The following is a 20,757-nucleotide window of genomic DNA, read 5'->3' as shown; positions in this document are numbered from 1 at the left end:
CCTCTGGCCGTGCTGCTAGAACCTGTAAACACACAACCAGTCCAGGACCAGGAAAAGCAAAGGCTGTACGTGTGATGGAGTCGTGGTGCGGAGAGGCAGAGGGACATATAGATGAATTGATGTTGTGCAGAATAAGAAAGAAGATGGTCAGATGGGGAAAATGAGACAATGAAAGCACAGATGAAGAAGGAATGCATAATTCGGCATTTTGAACTCTGAACTTGTTATGTTATACTATATGTGTTGAAGTTATTTCAGTGTGTGCTTGTGCCAGAGACGTCACCTCCTTTTGATGCCTGCTGTCAGTAAGCATTGGTAAACATCTGGCGTTCTAGAACAGTATCTCTTGTATTTGGCTTTTTTTATTCGAAAAACAGATGCTTGAATGACATGTAAAGTGAAGCGCACACAATCAGGGTGTGATTCGCGCTGGAATCAATCTGCTGGCCTCCAGCCGGACTCGCTCAGTTGTCCTCTTCTCTCCGCTCAAGAATTGTGCAAAAGTATTGTGCAGATTCCTGTGATTCACAGAACTTTGGGAGGGTTAAAATGACACCAAAAGATACAAATAAGATGTTTTATGACCAATGTTTATTATATGTGGAATGCATGTAAGCAGTCAAGGATATAGAGTTCCAGTGGTGGATCCAGTTTCAAAGGACTAGTGGTCTGCTTTGTGTCCCTTTGTCATCATGGTTTGGAGATAAATACCTGCAGATTGGGGAATCCTTAGTTTACTGTAGGTGTGGGTGTGTGTCTGTTTCTAGCTCAGCCTTCTGCAGCAGTGCAGAGGAGGGTACCCCCCCCAGTGGCGTTCTTCTTTGTCTTTGTGGGCAGAGCCCAGGGTCGCAGTCTGAGTGAGTAAGAGGGACCAGATGTTTTAGATGCATTTCAGTGTGACTCACCCGCAGCAAAGGCCTAGTTATCAGACCCAGACCTTCAGTGCTTCCATCATCCATCAGTTTGAACTCCATCAGGATACTAACAGGGACAGTACAAGCAATAATGAGTGAATAGACATAGACCTTGGCCTGATTAAAACCAGGTTAAGGCGGGGCTCGATTTATGCAAACATCTTGATCAAGGTATTTAACACACATAAAAGTTATAATCATAAAAAGCATAGAAGAACTTGATTAACACAACTAGATCACTCATCAGTCTTTTAAATGACCCTTGGCCTGCAGAGTATAGTCAACGTTTTGTGGTCGAGGAAAGAGGCAGCGCAACTAGCAGTGGGGGAACAATAAAACTTGTAGGAATGAGAAAGATAGCAAACAACTTCCACGAGTTACACTGCAACCAAATGGTGTTTTGTAAAATTTACCAACGCAACTAGTAAAAAATTATTATGATGTCTTCAGACCACCCACTCTCCTGAACTAAGATGCATGTGACCATTAAACGAATAATGATCCAGAGAAAGGACAAGGCAGATGCTAAGATGGATGTTGCTTGATAGTCATCAGAACATTTTGTTTTCTCTCTTTTACCAATGCTGGCAAATGAACAGGTGAAGCAGCAGTGAATGCATTTGGCAGATTAGATGATATGTGATCGATTTGAAGGTTCACTGAGTTTGCTGAGTATGAAAATGATGTGAATCATATGCTGCAACCACAGTCACCAGATCTCAACCCAACTGAACATCCCATGAGAGATGTTAGACTGACGTGTTGAACATTATTCTCCATCCCCGCCATCAATAAAACACCATAATGAGGATATGTTTTGGAAGATGATGGTCCATCCTTCCAGAGCACATCTAGAGAGTTGTAGTCACTGGCGAGGTGTGCTGAAGTTGTTCTGGCAGTACAGAGTGGCCCAACACCTTACTGAGACACTTTATGTTGGTTTTTCCTTTAATTTATGTCGCTTCCAATGCTTTTTAATTTGTTTTTTTCATATTTAATGTCTCGTAGCAGAAATTGAAAACAGAATGAGATGTTTTGTCAAGAAAATTACATTTGATTTAAGAAATGTCTTGTAGATTCTGATTCATAGCTAGATTAAGACGTGGGTATTTTGTGCACTGTGATACTTCGTTAGTTTGACGTTTACAACAATTATGTATCATCTCCTCTGGCTCCTGCAGGATAATTGTAAACATGATCATCATCTTAAATTTGAACATTTATAGACTATTTTAAAATGCTTTCATCGCATAGTCAAGTTTGGATTATTCTTATAATTTTCAAAGGGCCCAACTTTTATTTGCTCTTTTTGCAATCAACCCTATTTGGATTTGCCAGTTCTGGGTCAGAAGTCAGTTAAGGTTTTGTCATAAAGGGAGGGTTTTATTCGATACAGGTGTCAACCTCTAGTGTCGAGGTGGTGTCGCTGTGTGAGTGGAAACAGGAAGCTGTAGGCCATATTAGGTCAGCGGTCTTGCAAGACATACTATTTATAACAAGTGTGTATTTCAAAGATGAATGTCTACACATATTAGTAATGTATCATAATATCACTTGTGAAATGCCTTAATGTGTAACATAAAACAAGTCAGGGAATTCACAAATCACAGAGGAGCAAAGAAGGATACTTCTATGTTTTGATTTGTAGCACAACTCGTCTGTTGTCTATTCAATCGTTTTGTGAATAATAAAGCTGAGGCACAGCTGAATTCAGAATACTCCTCAGAGGTGAAATAGTAGGAAATGTAACTTAGAGAAGTAATGACGGCAGTGAGACGTCTTTAAGGTGAGTGTGTTCGCCTTCCTAGTCTGCACCAAAGCAGACCAAGCAGTTAGGAGAGCACTGCTGGGTCAGGCATCTTTACAGCAAAGTCGCAGCCAGCCATTAGTCCTCCGCCCTCCTCCACTCCCCTCCCACCCCAACTTTTAACCCAGAGCTATTGTTTCTGCTCGGACATCTGTCCAGGCCTGGCAGTCGCAGATGTTGTTGACGGCTGTGAAGCTGAGAGGAAGTTCCAGCCACTCCAAAGTCCAAATGTTTCTTTTTTTCATTTCCCTGTTTTGGTTTGTTTTTATTATTCTTTCGGGTCTGAAGGAAGAGGAGGAGCTCCACTGAGAGTGATGGAAAACAGATTTGTGTCGCTCTCTTAAGCACAGCAAAACCTTAAATTTTATGTTCTATGTATTTCTGTTTCTTCCAAAAATAGGATCTTGCATTATGAGAGATTCCAGCGTTCTTTGATTTGAGGCCTTAAGGAAAAGTTCATCCAAATGTGAAAATTCACTCATTATCTACTCACCCATCCACCCAACCTTTTAAAGCATACTCAGACACAAACACACATGCACTCTCAGCTGGTGACTCATAACATCTTCCGATTCACAGCTGACTCTAAGTGAGACCTCCGGAGAGTTTGGGAATCGATGCCAGCCTTAATCAAGAATGTGAATTGTGGAAGCAGGATTTTTTTTCTCTCTCCTTTTCCCCTTCAAATTGGTGCCCTACTCTGACACAGTCAAGATGGATAAAGATGGGAATTTAGATCCTTTGTTGAATTTCCAAACAAATCAAATTTTCTTAAAGCCTTCATTATTCATGTTTAACTATTTTCATGTGAAGAAAATGGTAAAACGTCCATTTTAAAATCCTCTGGACAACCAGAGATGATGACAGGGTTAGAAATTCTTGTTTATGCAGTTGGTTATTATCATTCATTCTTAAAATCCTCTTTTTAGATTAAGCGGCTGTTGCTGTTCACTTTTTGTGTCATTCCTCTCCCATGGCTATATTTTTTATTGTGTCCTGAATCAATTACTGAAAACATTACAGCATCAGCAAAATATTTTTCTCCTAAGGCCACAGCAGCTTGCACAGCCTGCAGAAAATGGAAGATGTTCTTGATTGTGCGCCTCAATCCATTACTGTGCTGCAGTGTCATATGCCGCTCGTCTGCTGCGCTCCTTGGCCCTCCAGCCTGGGAGCTGTCCAGCATCCAGCGCTGTTATTTAAGGGACCCAATCCCTTAAACGTTGAGGTCAACAGTAACCAATGCACTTAAGATCTGCTGATGATCCCTGTTTCTGACAGATTGAGCTCACCAACATCAAATCTAATATATTGAGCTGCATTATAAGTGAGTCAGCACTGCTCCTTGCTGCACACTGACGCAGTAAGGCAATCAAAGCAAGGCTGTAAAGTTTTCCCATTGTTAGGGGACTTCTCCGCTCCAAGGCAGCCCCGTCAAATATTTCTCACCTCGCTGTACAATAAGTTCTTTTCTACTTACAATTTTAGACTTGTTTTCTACCTCACAACACCTTCCCTTTATACAGTTTAGCAATTACTTTAGTTTTTTGCATCATAGCCAACCATCTTAATGATGATCTCCTACCAGCTGAATGAGAGATAATTATCATCAGAACTCACAGAATCACTTAATAGTGGTCGACAGTGTTTTATACGATTTTCCAACCTCAAGGTAATCATAAACAACAAATTAGTAATTTATCATCGAGGTACACTCTCACTACACTTTCACTACACTGTGGGTCCACTTTCAGGGCGGTTTCTGTGAAATAGGTGTACATTTTTTTTGAGCATAGGTTTTCTTTGTCTTCGATTGTTTTCGACTGACACTTAAGCCAAGCAAGACAATATTTCATCCGAGCAGTAGAGACGAGTTGTTCTGACCGAGCAAGTCCTGGGACAGGATGTAGGCCCCGAGAAGTTCCTGTGTAATCGCTGCCAAGATCTCACACACTGTTCCAACTCTGTTAATGCTTTAGTGAGCCTCTGTGTGCCACTCCTCACAGCTGAGAATGCAAACTGCTCTCAAATGGAGGTTGAGGATCTAATTGAGCGAGACAAGTGTTTGCAATATCTCAAGTGTCAACCATAGCATAATTTGGACGTTGCTAATTGCACATTTAGATACATTAGTTGGACAGTATAGACTCCTCATCATGATTGAGCTTACACTCTCTCACACGTATACACTCACACGACTGCAGAGAGACGAGCACTTGGCAGAAACCGTGTTTGGAGTTTAATATGTAATGATGGTCTGATGAAATGTGAAGATAACGATGCTTCTCTATGGATGTCAGCTATGAAGAAGCAGCTGGTTTTGTGTTAAGTTTCTCACTGTACTCAATAAAATGACTCCGTACCTTTGGGATAGATTAAGTCTGTGTGGACCAATGCCCACTTAACCATTTTCTGTTTACTAGCCTTAGAGGAAAAGTAAGACAGTTTGGAAATAATGCTAGCAGTAGCTTGTAAGCTTATCTTGGCATAAAAGCTGTATGCCAATTCAGGGGATACATCCTTCAGAGGCTGCATTGGAAGACCGATTGCATCACAACAACGTAATTCGACTTCATTTGTAAACACTCCTTCAGATGTTCCCGAGCAATGAAGGATCTAATGGGTGGATCCTTCTATAGCAAACCCTCCTAGGTTTCCTTGAGCTTGTGAGTAAATGACGGCGGCCAATGGCGAAACACAAACGTCAAATGCTAAATGTAAGTTTCAAAAGGGCAAAGGGCTTTAACATGTTTGGCCTTCATGGTCTATGCAGCCAACCGAAAAAGGTGGCCCCTGAATTGGGACACCGATAAACTCTGGCAGCAATTGGGACAGGTGGCTTGGTTATGTCCAAAGGTCATTTGTAATGAGATTTCTATAGTAATAATATTGTGTTTTACATTTGAAGAGAGCGATACTAGTTGCCCCACCTTTATTGTTTTTCTGCTAAGCTAAGCTAACTGGCTGTTGTCTCCAACTTCATATTTAGTGCACAGGAGTGGTATCGATCTTTGGTTCTAATTCTCTCCAAGAAAGCAATGACACATATTTCTTTTCATTGTATGTTTACACCAACCCAACTCTTCCAGGCTTCTTCTGTAATTAAATCAAGAATGTCTAAAGGGTCATCAAACAATGATTCATTTAAACCAGCTCAACTGTTGAGTCTTCTGCTATATTTGGAGTCAAACTCGTTCGCCCTCAATCCAAGTCTGTGAAGTGTCCTGGTTGCCTGATTGGGTGAGTCAGACTTCTTAGGCTAATAACTTCCATAAGGGCCTGCCGAGCCTGGCACATTGTGGTGATGAGGCGGCACATTTTGTGGTGAAACTGGCAAAGTCTGTGCAATGAAGAGGCAAGCTGGCGGATACCAGGGGGGTGGGTAACTGAAGCTTCTGGGCACTTCAATCACAACTTCAAAGCAAAGGTCGAACTCAGGGTTTGGGAGGCAGTGTTGGACTCTGGGGTTAGGGGGCAACAAACATCCATCTGTAATTGAGGTTTGTGAGGTTTGTGTTTTTCTGCAGGCCTCGCATATTCTCCTTACAATGTTTAATGTCAGTTCAGCATGTCTCAGCCAGTCCCAGCACCCAGTGCAGCTGGAGGAAGATTTAGCTTGAGACAGAGACCTCGCATAACATCGGAGAAAAAGCCCAGAAAGACAACATACAAATGGATACTGCCAGGCAAGAGACACTAAAGGGGCCTGTGTTCATTTCAAGGCCATGAGATTGAAGAAGAAAAAAAACTCAAAATGAGAACATGCTGTCTGTTCATGTGGGAATACCGTTTATTTCAAACCATTTAATCCCCACCCTCTGAGAAATGTTCTGCTGGAGAGCTGTGGGCCAAACTGGAGACAAGTCGTGTGGTCTGCGACCCTGGTCTGATTAAAAATGAATGAGTACAAACAAAGCCGAGGAAATGTTTTCCTCCATCCGTCTTACTATGTGTTTTTGTTGACAGGATGATTCTATGTTAATTTGTGTGTCTGTTGTCACATGGGAGTTGTGCAAACCAAATTAACAACATACTCTGCTAATCCCAGAGCGTGTGCATGTGTTTTTGTTTGTGACCTCGCACAAGTGCATATACATGCAAGTCCTGTGTGAGTTTGTGGTTACGAGCTACGCATAGGAACAGGCTCGACGAACTGTAGGATTACTCTTCAACAATCCAGTTGCTCTTTACCGCTCTGTAATTAGTGCATCGAATCCACACAGCTCCAATGTCTCCTGGCGGAATTTCAACACTGTGGGAGATTACAATCCCCCTGCGATGGCTCACAAGCCAGTCTCTGCCAGTTTGGTCTAGATAATGAAATGAGAGCAAATAAAAACCACCTAACTAGAATATCAAGTTATGCAATCCAGGAAAGCAAAACTTCTAAAATATAATTGAAATGAACGGACCATAACTTTCCTCTCCAAGTCAATATATAAAGAGACGGTGGGTCGTGAAAGAGTGAAAACAGCACAGCTGAAATGTTTATTTGCATCAGTCTGATACCAACACATGACTCTTGCCTCCCCACAAAGCTGCATGTGTGTGTAGAACACCATGCTTGTGCACATAAATATCTGTAAACAATAAAAGAACATGAATATACCAGATAGCAGACAAATGAGGCCTTGTGCAGTTTGTGTTTATTTGGTTTTCTTTCCAATGTTGTGGGCTATAGATCATTGCAGGACTGAATGGATCTGATGATGGAGGCGATTTGAAAAAGAACTAAAGATTAATTGACTGATGAAGTTGAAAATGGACAGAAAATGCCAGTGATGCTAACCACCTTTCCTCTGTCCTCTTCCCTTCCCTTCCCGTCTGCCGTAGGTGCTGCGTGGAGCTCAGCTGATAGCGGTGGCCTCCGCTGATGGAGGGGCCACAGCTGTAGAGGGCTCCTCTCTCCCGCCTGACATCCAAGTGCAGTATGTCCAACTGGCCCCTGTCACAGATCACACGGCTGCAGTACAGGTAACATACATACACACAAAATAAATACAATACAATGTGCTGGAGTACAATGTGCGGGGGTATGCAGCTGCAATTACTTTGATAGAAAGCATACTAATCTGTTTTTGACCAATCCACATTCAGCTTAATTCCTGGGAAACTGCTTTTTTTTTAGTGAGCCTGGTATTTGAAGTGGAGCAAATACTAATGAGCCTCATCAGCTGTTTCTGGAGGAGATGCCAGTCAGAGCCACACAATTACCTTTGCAGCTGATTCAAAATGTCGTCGTCCCAAACATTTTTATTAAACTTGGCAAAACTATACATCAGGTGTCTGCCTCTCTGCCAGTGGCGGCAGGAGAAACTAACATCTCAGCTCAGTGAGGGAATATTTCTTGATATGTTTCTTGAAGCTTATAGTTATCGCCCAAAGTGAAGAACACAGCTTTGTACTTTTGAAACGTATTTAATGAGCTGGATGTTGTGTTTTCAACATCTAGAAAATGTCATGCTCATCCAAGTGCTGAAACACGTTGACGGCGAGTCACCTCCTCAGCCAGCCCCTTGTTTTTCAACACTGCACAGCCGTCCAATTGGAACAATGGTTCATTGTGCTTGTGTTAAGCTCCCCCAAAACTGATTTAGATCTAAAATATGTCACAAATGAAAATTGCATGTTCTTTTTAGATGACAAAAACACTTTAAACAATGGCCGATAGCAATTTCATTTATATACAAAACCCACCATTTCTGTACGTACTTAAATTTTAGGACTCAATTAATTTTAATTTGTGTAATCATTCTTTTTTTTTTTTTTTTTCAAGAATGAAAGGGCTGACTATGAGCCAAAGAGTTTGCTGCTTCCCTTCTTTTTGTACTATAATTGTTTGAATAGCTTCATAATGAGGCTGAATATATCCTGAAATAATTCATTCTTAATTACGTTAATTCAAATAGAAATATGAGTGCAATTTGAGCAATTTAGCCAAACAACTTACAGGTACATTGAGTCTGTTTTTCTGCTGTTGTCATTTTTCAGGTTAAATAAAAAGCACTTATCTTTCAGTCATGACAGGTGGCTTGACAAACAGTAATTTAACACTGTAAAAGGAGACGAGTTGTAATTAGTAGATTTGCCTCAAATCCCTGGATCATTGAGTGTGTTGAGCAACAGCCACATGTGGAATCAGGATGGTGCACATGGCACAGCGTTCTTTGAAGTGGTCACTTAAACTCTGCAAGGAATATTTAAGAACAGCACTTTTCCATTGTTCTCTCCGCTTTGTTCTACTCCAACATGTCGAATATTATTTTCTCTTTGCAGCTTCTTTCCCTCAAGTCACATGCTAAAACAAAGTGCCTGGACCGGATGTGAGTCGGGTCTTTGTTGTGTTATTATAGTATAAACAAAGAGAACTTCAGAGGATGTAGTTCGGTGTTAAATACCAGTCATTTCCTGATATTATCTCCTCGCAGACGAGTGTAGTGTAATTGATTATATTCACCTCCCTGCAAAACATGCGGAGAGCAAATGTGCTGACCGGCCTCATCAGGCTTTGGCATTCCCCTGCAGAGACTTTGTCTTCTCAGTAAGAGTCATTGTCCGTGTGTTGTCCGTTTGTTGTCTGTAGTTGTCTTGGTAATTGGTTCCTTTCCCCGTTGAGAGTGAAGGTGGTTAAAGCTAACTATGTTAATTAAATGTTTTGGGTGTAGATCATACACAATACTGATAGACCCTGAAACACTATTTGTTTGTGCATTCATGAGCATGCACAGCTATTGCCACCCCATGCACTGTATTTTAATCTGTGCCCAATGTTTCTCGGTGCAGTAAGCAATCAAACTGTTTGTTTACTCTACTGATTTGTTAGAATTATTTTTTTTAAGTCAAATTTTTCCAGGGTTGGACTGTACACAGATCTGGACAAAAATCAACAAAGTTGACAGAGGTCTGATCAGTCATCAGCTTTCTGCTCAATGGACTCCGGGTTCATTGAGGGCACTGGGTTGTCGTCAGGGACAGAATGAAACCGCCTGTTAGCAATGTGGCGTCCAATGATCAAACAATATTTAAACGTCCTATTGAAGGTTTTCATCACACATGTTGATGAATCTTTTTTTCTCAGCATACCTTAAAGTAAGAGGCTGCATTGATCTATCCAGACAATAAACAAATAACATAACAGGCTATAGGGGTGCTCGGGGAGTATTTACTTCCACCGAGGTTAACACCCTCTCTCACCATTTAAAAGAAAGTGGAGAAAAATCTGGGGTCCGCCCGTTTATCTGGAGCCATCAAAACTTTAAAGGGTTCTTCCTTTGCTCCTGCCCCACCCCTCCAGAAGATTTCCTGGAAATCAGTGAGTAATTTTTTGCGTAATACTTTTAACAAACAAATAAACAAACGCAGATGAAAACAAACCTCCTCGGCCAAGGTGAATAATATGTTACAACGAAAGGAACTCATTAGATAAAGAACAGCGCAGACCAATTTGGACGCTTATTTAAAAGTGTAACTTTTCAGTTAAAATGCTTTGTAAAGAATTAGAGTCAAGTGGCCGCGGGGGAACAAACGTGCTCGGCCTGATTGGGTGGCTTATTGTCACAGTTGGGTCTTGACGATCCAGCGTGTAAGCATAGCCGACTTGCTGCTCAAAGTTCAGAACAAGGTCAGCGCTGTTCTTTTCCCCCCCCCGTTTCTCAAAAGTGTTAAATCGAGGGAATTTCTCACATCTGTTTCCAGGCACATGGAACCGTTCTTACAAGTTCTTGAAAAATTACTTAAGCTTTTGTATTTATTTATCTCTGCATCCCCCCTTTATGTAATAGTTTCCATTACACAAACGAGATGAGGTAGGGGAATATACACACTGATATTTCCACGGGGCATTTCTGCAAGATGGTTAAAATATGTGGCTGAATGTGGACTCAAAGTGATTTATCTCCATCTCAAGTCCAAAGTCGGGGCCAGAGATCTGAGAGCGGCAGGTTTAAAAAACAGGCCTTTGAAAAATCCCAGAGCAGCTCTGTGATAACACCATTCAAAGCAATGGGTCCATTATCTTTCAGTACTTTCAAACAGAGAGCAAGGCCCATGTTGTGACAGGTAAACATGTCGAAAAGCTCCTTGAAAAAAAAATCTGTGAATGAGCGCCTGCACCCCCAGTGTTTACAGTGTGGGCCTGTTGTTTCATGGTGTGTGCTGCCGTGGTGCAGCTGGGCTCCAGTCAGGGCTGTTGTCTAGTGACAACATGCTGGACTGGAGGGAGGATTAAATGCTGCAGGTGTGTTTGAGGGAACCTTTGGCGTGCGTTTCAGGAAGGAGTGAGTCACTCTTCATGGTCATCATCCAGGGCTGAGTCATGAACCTCTCATCCTTTAAGAGCTTTTTACCGGCACAATACCGAGCTCTGTCTGACACCGAGCTCAGACGCAGTCAACGGGCATTAACGTACAAAAAGCTCATCTCCTGTCAACTCTGCTACTTTTCTCATTCCTCTCACCGCCGTCCTCTTTTCATCTCCCTCCTTTATCTCCTCTCTGATCTCCTTCTCGTCATTCCTCTGTCTCCCACAATGACACCGAGCAAGGAGCCGTAGTAACTAGTAACTCCATCTGTTAGTTCACAGGAAATACATTTCCTTTTACGTTTCAGGTTTTTTATTTTCAAGGTTGCACCCAATTAGCTCAAGCAGGATGCCACATAATTAGTCGTTTTCTCATTGATTTCCCTCTCCTCTCTTTTTATGTGGCCCAGGCCGCTGAGCTGACTCCAGCCCTGTCGGCGGACATGGAGGTGAAGGAGGCCATCCAGGGGGCCATCAAGGGCGAGAGTGGCGAGGTGGTGGAGATCGTCAGCTCTGTTGCCACCTGAGATCCCAACGTCTGGGTCAACGCAGCCCAAAACTCCGCCCTGCAGCAAGGCCCGGCGAGGCCGAGTGGAAGATCGGGAGTCAACAAATCCATATAGTCTGAGGAGCAGTCAAGTTAGAAAAACTTTTATAAACACTGAAGGTCGCTGAGGAAACCGAGGGAAGATGCATCTTTTTCAGTTGTTTTTTTTTGGTCTCACCCTGCAATCTACTCACTTCTCTACCAACTCGATGTCATAGTGTGACAATGTTCACTGAGAACTCGAAGAGAACACGCTGCTCCAAAAATCCACCGTGCTCTTTCTAGTGTTTTCATCACCAGACAAACGAGGCCAACGCAGCATACACAGTGGGATTACTGTCGATCCAGGGAGGATGCTGCAGTATGCAAACCATCGACCTGCCACTTCATCAGCACACACTTGTTTACAGCTAATTTGTCTGATTCCCGACTCAAGCAACCAGTACTGTGCTTTTTTCCTTTTCGTCGTCACAGTGGGCTGCAGTGGAAAGCAGATTCAGCTGAGGACAGCTACTCTTAGTTGTGTTTCACTGGGTTTCCTGTCACTCTCCATGCATTAGCCCACACTGCGTCTCCCAGCTGTGAGCGTTTCCTTCCTTTACTTTGTTCAGCTTGTTTTCATATTACTGTAGCCCCACAGCTTTCTTTGATTTATCTAATCATGATGTGCCGTAATTCTCTGGGAGCTTTAATTTCAGAGGTAGAACACCATGACATGGAAGAGATGGTGCCAGTGGTAGACAGTACAAGTCACTTGTAGAATACCAAGAAATCCTTGAAGTTGTTTATTTCCCCCAGTCTCTGTGAAAGATACATTCAAGTGAATAAAACATGTTTGTGGTTGCCATAAAAGTGCCTTTTATTTTGGTTTCTTCCTCTATTTTCTCTTTCTTTCAATCGGCCCTGGTCATCAAAGTGTCTTCAAAGTTTTCCGAGACATGACTTTGCTTTCATCTGCCACAAATAAACAATTGAGGAAAGCATGATATAATACTTTGGTTTTGAGGTCTAGTTTCATGTTGAGCTATTAAATATGTATCATGTTAACTTCAACAACCATAAGATTGGGCTACTGTACTGTCAGCGATCTTCACAAAATAGACAGCAATAATAAGCTTAAAGATTTTTGCCATAAGACTGATATTAATATGTCGTCCACAGTCTAACGGTTTCTGAGCTGAAATCACTTTTAATCTCCACACTGTGTCCGTTGTGTGGTTATTTTTATCTGACAGCAGAAACAGAGAATGTATTGTCGGGTTGTGCTGGAGCGATGCTCCTCTAATGATGAATAATATTTTTTGCAGCCATCGAGAGAAGAGATAAGCGAGACACTCGGAGGCTCTGTACTGGTTTGGGGAAGTTTCCCATGCTCACTGTGATGTAATGGTGTATTTTGGAGTTGTGGAAAGAACCAGGCAACACAATGAACTTGATAAAACAACATCCACGGTCTTGGCTGCCTCCCCTTGTTTCCCTTCAGTCTGATGTTGCTGTCTCTGACCCCACTTTAAACTGCCTTGTCCATTCCCCTCTCTGCCTCTCCGACGTTTTCCTCTCTTACTCTGTTTTTCTCTCTCCCCTTTGGAGGCCGTGTTAAAGTCCATTTACTCCCCTTTAGAATTCTTTAAGCCGGGCTAAGATTACATGGGATAGACAAGTGGGTCCTTCGCTTTGAAATAATCTTGATGTATCCAAGTTCAAATGTTGGCTTGGACGACTGTCTTCGACCCCCCCCCTCTTGCCCCAAGTGACTGCTCCATTAAACCTTGGACTTGAAAGGAAACAGACATTACCTGTCTTTTTGCTCTTCACTTTTTACAACCCTGGGCTCAATCCAGGGGCTGGAGTGGTTACCATTGCGACAGACTGCCTCTGAGATAACCTGCTGAAAACAGAAATGAATGATAGCTGGAGCAATGAGATAGTTTGGAAGCAGAATGCATGTTCGGGCAGAGGGAGTGGAGTGATGGACAGGCGCTGTATCTGTGGCTGCCTCTCTCAGCGGCTCAGCGTTCTCCTGCAGCTCCATTGGCATCTGCTTCAACGTGCAAGTACCAACCTCAGATACATGTTCGACTCGGGTCTCTGGTTACAGACACCAACCCCCCCGCTCAAACTTTTAACAAGATTGGAGGAGTTATCTTAGGACATGTAAAGATGAATTTAATTATTAGTTTAAGCAGAACTATCCAAATAAAATGTTCATCCAGGATGATAAATCAGTAACTGTTCATATTTGGGAGACACATACCACCACAGCTTGTGTGCAGATTACAGCAGAGCTGTACGGTCACAGTTTACAGAATATACTTTTTTGGCTGAACATTCCCAAGGAACACAAGCAAAGCACGCAAACTTTGCCTTATGACATATGACTTGGTTTCCTGTTACATGTGAGCACAGAATGTTCAGCTTGATACACATATGGGGATTCTATAAGTGCTGCTGTTTTTAGCAGCAACACGTACAGACAGCATGTCTTGGACCTTATAGCAACTGTTACGTGCATCATAAAACAGCATGGACTGCTGAATGTCACTTTTTGGGATGTTGAAGTCAGTAGATTAAGTGTTGCCTGGGTCAAGATAATGAGCTGCTCAAAAGCTTTGTTTTAATCATTGGCTTTTTGGTGTGTTGAACTGTTGAACTCTTTCCTACGATTAAAGGGAATTCGGTGTACTTTTTTGATGCATAAAAAAAATAGATCTGCCTTCTACATCTGTGTATGATTTTTCTGTTTGTCAGTACAGGACAGTAAAATAAATCTAGATATGATATGAACAAAACTGTTATCAAGATGGACATATATATATATAAGTATATATATATAGTTGATAATTGTTCTTGCTCACTACACTGGTTATCACAAATTGTTGCACTTACCTTTAATTCACTTAGTTTAAAACTAAAATATAATGTTGGTTAAATGTTATACAATTGCTTAATTCAAATTAAATGCTTTGTTATACTTTTGCAATTTGCACAATTAGCCCTATTTTAGAAGTGTATTTTCCATGTTATATAAATATATATGCATACATGATTTTATTATTAACAATATATTATTAATAATAATAATTATAATGTGGATCTATTCATATCTATTAAACAATGTGGTCCGAACAACGCTGAAAGACACTTAAACAGAGGAAGCAAATAAAAGCATATAATGAAAATCATAATCCCACATTAAGATATCAAATACACTTCATAATTGCAGCTTGTAAGTTTCCCTGTTCATTGGTTGGCTGTTTGCTTCATTAACCAATCACCGGCGGGCACAGCAGTTGCATGCTGGTGTTGACATGATGTGGAAACAGCCGTGGTCGGGTCGGGTCGGGTCGGGTCGGCGGTGGATGTAAAGAAGCTCAGTCTCATTTTATAGAGTTGATGTTTGCGGGAACCTCAGAGATACAGATGGGAATCCTCATGAAAAGCAGCAGCATGTGAGAGTGGAGGATGCAGGAGGAGGAGGAGGAGGTTCTTCGTCACTTCAGGGACCAGATGTTAGAGAGAGAGAGAGAGAGAGGAGGAGGAGGAGTAGGTTCTCCCTCATCCACTCACACTGGTTTTTAAATGCTTCCTGATCCACAAGTTTGTCCAAAAAACAAACTGTTCACAGATATCGGACCTTCAGATGAATTCTACTAATTTTTTACACCGAAGGTAAGTTTATTTTTCACGTGTTTTGTTATTATTATTATTGCACGTCGCTTGTTGATCAGCTGAGACGCACGTGACGTGATGACGTGAGGGCGTAACGAGACGCTGTGTGGTGCTCCCCTGCTGCTCTCTCCATATGCTTATATCATGTGTTCATGTTAAATCATAGCTGGTCAAACCCAGTCAGTCAACATGTAGCTCACCGTGGCTCACATGTAAACAATGGTCTGTATCATTAGTATGAAGCAGGTGCATGTCAGGGATATGAGAATATATTAAAACTTAAATACAAAGTTACTTTTCGATATGAATGACCCGTATCATCATTCATATGGTGACTTTAAATAGAAAAGCGAAACCATCAAAATGATATCTCCGCTTTGTTATATTTCATCTCAACGCTTCTCACTCTTTTTGTATTTTGATTCATCTTTATGATTTAACTCCATACCTGCCTTTGGTGTTTCCTCATTTCAAATTGATGAGATCTACGATTGTGTTTCCTCAATTCCTGTGAATCTCTAACTATGTATGTTGATGGAGGGGGGGGAATTGGGGTATTGTTTTTATTACTTACTTTTCTTTTATTCGGTTGGATCGTTTGAATGAAAAGTGCTAAACAAATCAATTCTGATTGATTAATTAATTAATTAACCCTACATTTTGGCAATGGTAATAATTACTATACTAATACTACTCAAACATGACGTGAATCATTTGAATAAGGATGTTATCATTGTTTGTTGTGTATATGTCTGAGTTGGTGGGTTGGACGTCTCAGATGACGAGGAGGACATGTCTCTCATCAAATCTGACCCTCAGGTATCAAGTGTCTGTTCCAGAGATGGGTATTCTGCGAGCTCCGTGGTTTGTTTGAGCAAGCGGCTGTTACATATTTTATTAGACATCCAATACCATTATGAGCAAATTTCATTACAAGATATTGAGAGTTTCCTGTAAGCCGCTGGGAATTTAATAAGATCAACACTGAGAATGTCAACGTTAAAAGGATTTCACAGAGAACACATATTATATGATTTATCGTAAACTGTATTTGTAGGAAGTACTCTGACCTGACCATCAATACCTGCAACGCAGAGCTAGACTCTGTGCCTTTGTTATTTTTCTCTCCACATGATCGGATGCTCTCTCGTAGTGGCAGATAACAACTGGCAGAAATACCGAGCTCAGTAATGTCTGTGTAAATATGCATGATCAGAGTAAAGAATAACTTTGGGAGACTTGTGTTTCTTCTACAATACAGGTCAGGGACGGAAGTGCCTGCGTCTCGCTGTGTATTTTTGTTCACAGTTTGTACGTTCTCACTCAACTGAATGCTCCTTTGTTTTCTGAGACATTAGGGACTATGAGAGGTCGTCCATTTTGGACAGCGGCCGACTCTGATTCCATGGGAGAACGGCTGCTTATTTGTTAACGCCATTAAAGCTTGTGATGAAAGGAATCTGCAATTTGCTTTTCGTTGGGCAGACATCTAAATGCTCTGAGAGAGGCTGTGTTTGATTTAGCTCCTCTTATCTACGTTATGGTTATGAAAATGATTATGCCAAATGTGCCATTGGATACAGGGCTTTGTCTGGGGATATAAATGATTGATATCTCAAAGCATGTTTTCTTCTGGTCCAGCTGGACCAGGAGGTCAGCCCAGGAAAACAGGGACCCGGAGGTCCGTGGAGCTGTTGAACACCAGTGCCTGACACTGCATCGCACCATCTCTGGCCATGTTCACACATTAAACCATCCAAATTCTCAGAGTGCATGTGGCTGGCACTCCCATCAATTTACACAGTTTGTGTGTGTCTGCAGGGGAGTACGATGTCTTTTATTCTGCATTTGAAGTGTTTATGATCCTTCGTAAACTGAGCTACTCTCCTTCTATTGGCGTGGTAGCATGAAGCAGAAAGTGTTATTGTCTGATTCAGGGGTTGTGCCTTATACAAAAAGCACTGGCTCACCTAATCCCAGTTTGCACGAGACAGCTTGCCATTAAACGCACTAGAGTACAGGAGACAGTCAAGCCTTGTTTAGGCTTCAAACATGTCTCTTGCTCCACAGGCTGCATGGACATAATGAGTTTTGACCTTTCATGAAAATCAAGAAAGATAGAGACAGCAGGATGGAACTGACGCAGCGACTACGATTCAGGTAAAGTATTTCTGATCTTGCAGTGAGCTGGGGAGTGAACAAGAGGAATGCGTGAAAAGATAGACTAATATCAATGTTGAATGTATAGAAGAATAACAAAAGAGAGAGAGAGCAAAAAGTGATAAAACTATATGATTCTGTGTGTCTGTTATTATCTGCCCTTCGTAAGGACTTTGGGAGTGTATATCCTGTTTTACTTTGAAGTTATTTACATTTCTCTATTTGCCCGCCTTTGTGATAGTCTGATGTGTTTCACTTGTGTCCAGTTAACCCCGCCTTCCTTTTGTTTGTCACTCCACTCTCATCCCTCTGTTTCCTGCTTTTTCGCAGCTCTCTCCCCTGTTCCTTACTTTTTGAGTCTGGCTGCCTTCCTGCCAAAACGTGACTGGAGCCTCGTAAGCCTAATATTCTGATTGAATTATCTTCGGTCGGAGATGCAAACAGACAAGTTAATCGGTGTTGACATTGTAAGATTGATTAATAATATTTTCTTATATTTTGGCCTCCATGCAACAGAATGTGGCATAATAGATTCATTCATCAATAGTCTAGACTCTAGTTTAATGGTCTGTTAAATCTGCTAAATGAGCCACTTTTAAGACACAAATTCCCAAGCGATGATAAATAGAGGTGCTTAATCAATCGTTTTGGGATAGTTTGCAGTAAATGGGATTAAACAAGTCTAAGTATTGTAACACTTCACAGTGTAGTGGCCTATAGTCAGAACAATATCACTCTCAAATTCCAAACAAAGCCGTTATGAGCACAACAATATCATCCAACACGATCAAGTAAATTCAATATGTACAAACGGTGTTTATCAGGCAAAATGTAAATAGATTTGAAGTCAAAAGCCCTTTCTAAAATACCACTCAACCAAACATCAGCAGGCAATCTGTCTGGCCAATTCTTCAGGCCACATATTTCCTACTGTTGTGTATAGCGTGCTGAACCACTTGGCTGCAGCACAGAAATGTAACTGGATGAGATGTTGACGTAAAAGAGATGCTTATCAACTTCACATCGTCTTTGAATGCCCCAAAAGGCACCACCTATCGGGTTTGTTTGCACTTTTTAACAATATGGAGTATAAATTGTAATTGGAGCTTGACGTCAATGACAGTAAAAAGAGTGAGAGTTTGCATTGGAGAGTAAAGAGGAGAGATGGGAGGCAGAGTGGGAGTGACAGATGAAGATAAGTTGGTTAAGTCTCACAAGAGCAGGTCTGGTTCTATTTTTCATTGTTTCTTTCTGGACACAAGGATTAGACCTCTCACAGCAGCAGATGGACACGTGTAATACTGTAAGTACTGGCATTTTTGATGCAGAGTGATCAAGTGTCCTGGGTTTGAGTTTTGCATGACGGATTGTTTGAGGCCTTGAGGCCGAATCTGTCTCCCTCTTGAATCTGCTAGAATATTTTCTGGCTCATGTAATGTGACACAGAGGAAGTAAACTGCTAAAAATAGCAGCGTCTTGACCACAGAAACAGGTCAAACAGATCGGGTCTTAAGTGAATAGCCACAGAATATTTTGTTAGAAAACCGTGAGGACTATCAACTCTCACTTAAACGTTCACACACCTGGGCTTTTCTTGCTGTTGAATGCCAAAATGTCTGCTGTGGAAGAGCTCGGTATTATATCATGTCATTCTCTTCACTTTGTTCGTGAAGGGATGGTAACTTGTTGAAGATGTTTTTCATGGTGGCCATGACAACCACACAACCTGCATGCTTTAAACATGCTTTAAACGCTAAACTGATAATATTAGCTAATACTATATACACTGACCATGATATTAGTGAAACACTGCAACTTAACGATCATATCTAAACATGCTAGACACGCTAAAGTGAAGTAATGGTTGAATGCAATATAAGCTAAGCTATTATATCAGAGAAATAACATATGCTAAACGGTCATATTAGCTAAGCATGATTCACTGAACTAAAGTTATTAGCTATACGCAATATAATCTAAGCTATGATATTGTGAAACACCATATGCTAAACGATCATATTAGCCAAGCATGTTATATGTGGTAAACTAAAGATATGAGCTTAACATGATTCATTAACTGTGTCACATTACAAACATTCTGCAGTGCATATCTCTGGCATGGGAGTTAAAACTACAAACTCCTATTTCACATAGTTGAGTGGCAGTAATAACCTGCTGTGTGAAAAGCTTGAAAAGAAGAATCTGCCGTCAGTGGATGATGTACAATATGGTCAGCGCCATGCTCGAAAAAAGCTGTTATTATCTGTGTTTGTGTAATTATCTTTTATTGTGTGGTGGCATCGTTGCTCTCTTTGTGGCTCTTGGAAGAGGAAATAGATATTGAAAGCATGTCCTGAAGGTCTATGTCAGGAATAACCTGTATAAGGTATGTTCTTGGTAAAACTCTGGTGCTGGGGCCTACCGTTAACAGAAATCATTTCACAGTCAACGACCGTAATATGTCTTTACTCTCAGAAGAAGAAAGATTTGGTGGGCAGAGCTGTGGTTACTTTCATTGCTTATGCTAAGTACTATGTTTTTCTTCTTCCATCTATTTATCATTTCTGCACGCCCCAAGCGACTTTCCTGGGAAAGACCTACAGCACTTAACATAGGTTGTTTAATTATCAATAGCTTTCAAGAACCAGGTAAAGGTTACACTGAATATACTGTAGATTAATATCCATTTGGTTGTGTCAGGCAAAATGTAGATTTCTGACGCAGTTCAAGTCGGTGGCCTTGTTTTTTTCCTAATGATCCAGAATGTGTCTGGCAGTCATGTGAGAGCAGAAAACTAGAAGCAGAACCTCCTAAATCTCTCCCAGTGAAATAAACCACATGCATTACTTTAGCTGAAAAAAACAAAAACAAACAAGAAACACAGCGAGGAGGATGTGATATAAACCTCCCAGCTCAGGCTGTGTTATGGCTTCACTGTTGGTGTTCGGGTTCAATCAGGGTCTGGTGCTGTAGGTTACACAGCGGGTCAAGATGGCGCCATGGTTGTAATGCAAGTGACAAAAGAAGTGTAAAGAAGGAGAGCGGAGAGAGGACTAGACATGCGGCTCTGTTGCCTCCAACTCTGACGATGATTCTCGCAATCAGTGCTGAACAAGAACCGTTTCATGGAAAGGATGGGCCCTGCCTGCGCTACTCAGCTCAGCCGTCCTCAGCCCAGGGAAAAGAGGTGAACGTGGCTGTACCCAGCTGTGTCTTGGCCAAGTGATAGTTTAGTGCAATTAGAGAGCGAGAGACGAGAGCAGGAAACACCCAAAGGCTGTGTTGTCGCTGCTGAGTAACGTGATGAAGTGAGTGTGGCTGGCAGCGGCCCTCACAAGGCCCAGGGAGAAATCAGATGTAA

At 41.6% G+C, this 20,757-nt stretch overlaps 1 protein-coding gene across 3 annotated transcripts in view; it reads left to right on the top strand.

Moving 5' to 3' along the window:
• Positions 1 to 12,419, top strand: part of banp (BTG3 associated nuclear protein) — a 31,424-nt gene extending 19,005 nt beyond the window's left edge. For all 3 annotated transcript variants that reach the window (XM_062390369.1, XM_062390370.1, XM_062390371.1), the window contains 2 exons: positions 7,555 to 7,695; positions 11,431 to 12,419. In XM_062390369.1, coding sequence (XP_062246353.1) covers positions 7,555 to 7,695; positions 11,431 to 11,547 — 258 coding nt within the window. In that variant the 3' untranslated portion in view covers positions 11,548 to 12,419. The remainder of the gene's footprint in view (positions 1 to 7,554; positions 7,696 to 11,430) is intronic.
• Positions 12,420 to 20,757: the final 8,338 nt, after the last annotated feature.

This window comes from Platichthys flesus, chromosome 6, assembly GCF_949316205.1.
Source record: "Platichthys flesus chromosome 6, fPlaFle2.1, whole genome shotgun sequence".
In the NCBI taxonomy this organism is placed as follows: domain Eukaryota; kingdom Metazoa; phylum Chordata; class Actinopteri; order Pleuronectiformes; family Pleuronectidae; genus Platichthys; species Platichthys flesus.
Note: the sequence above shows the minus strand (reverse complement) of the source record. Positions and strands in the feature narration are given on the sequence as shown.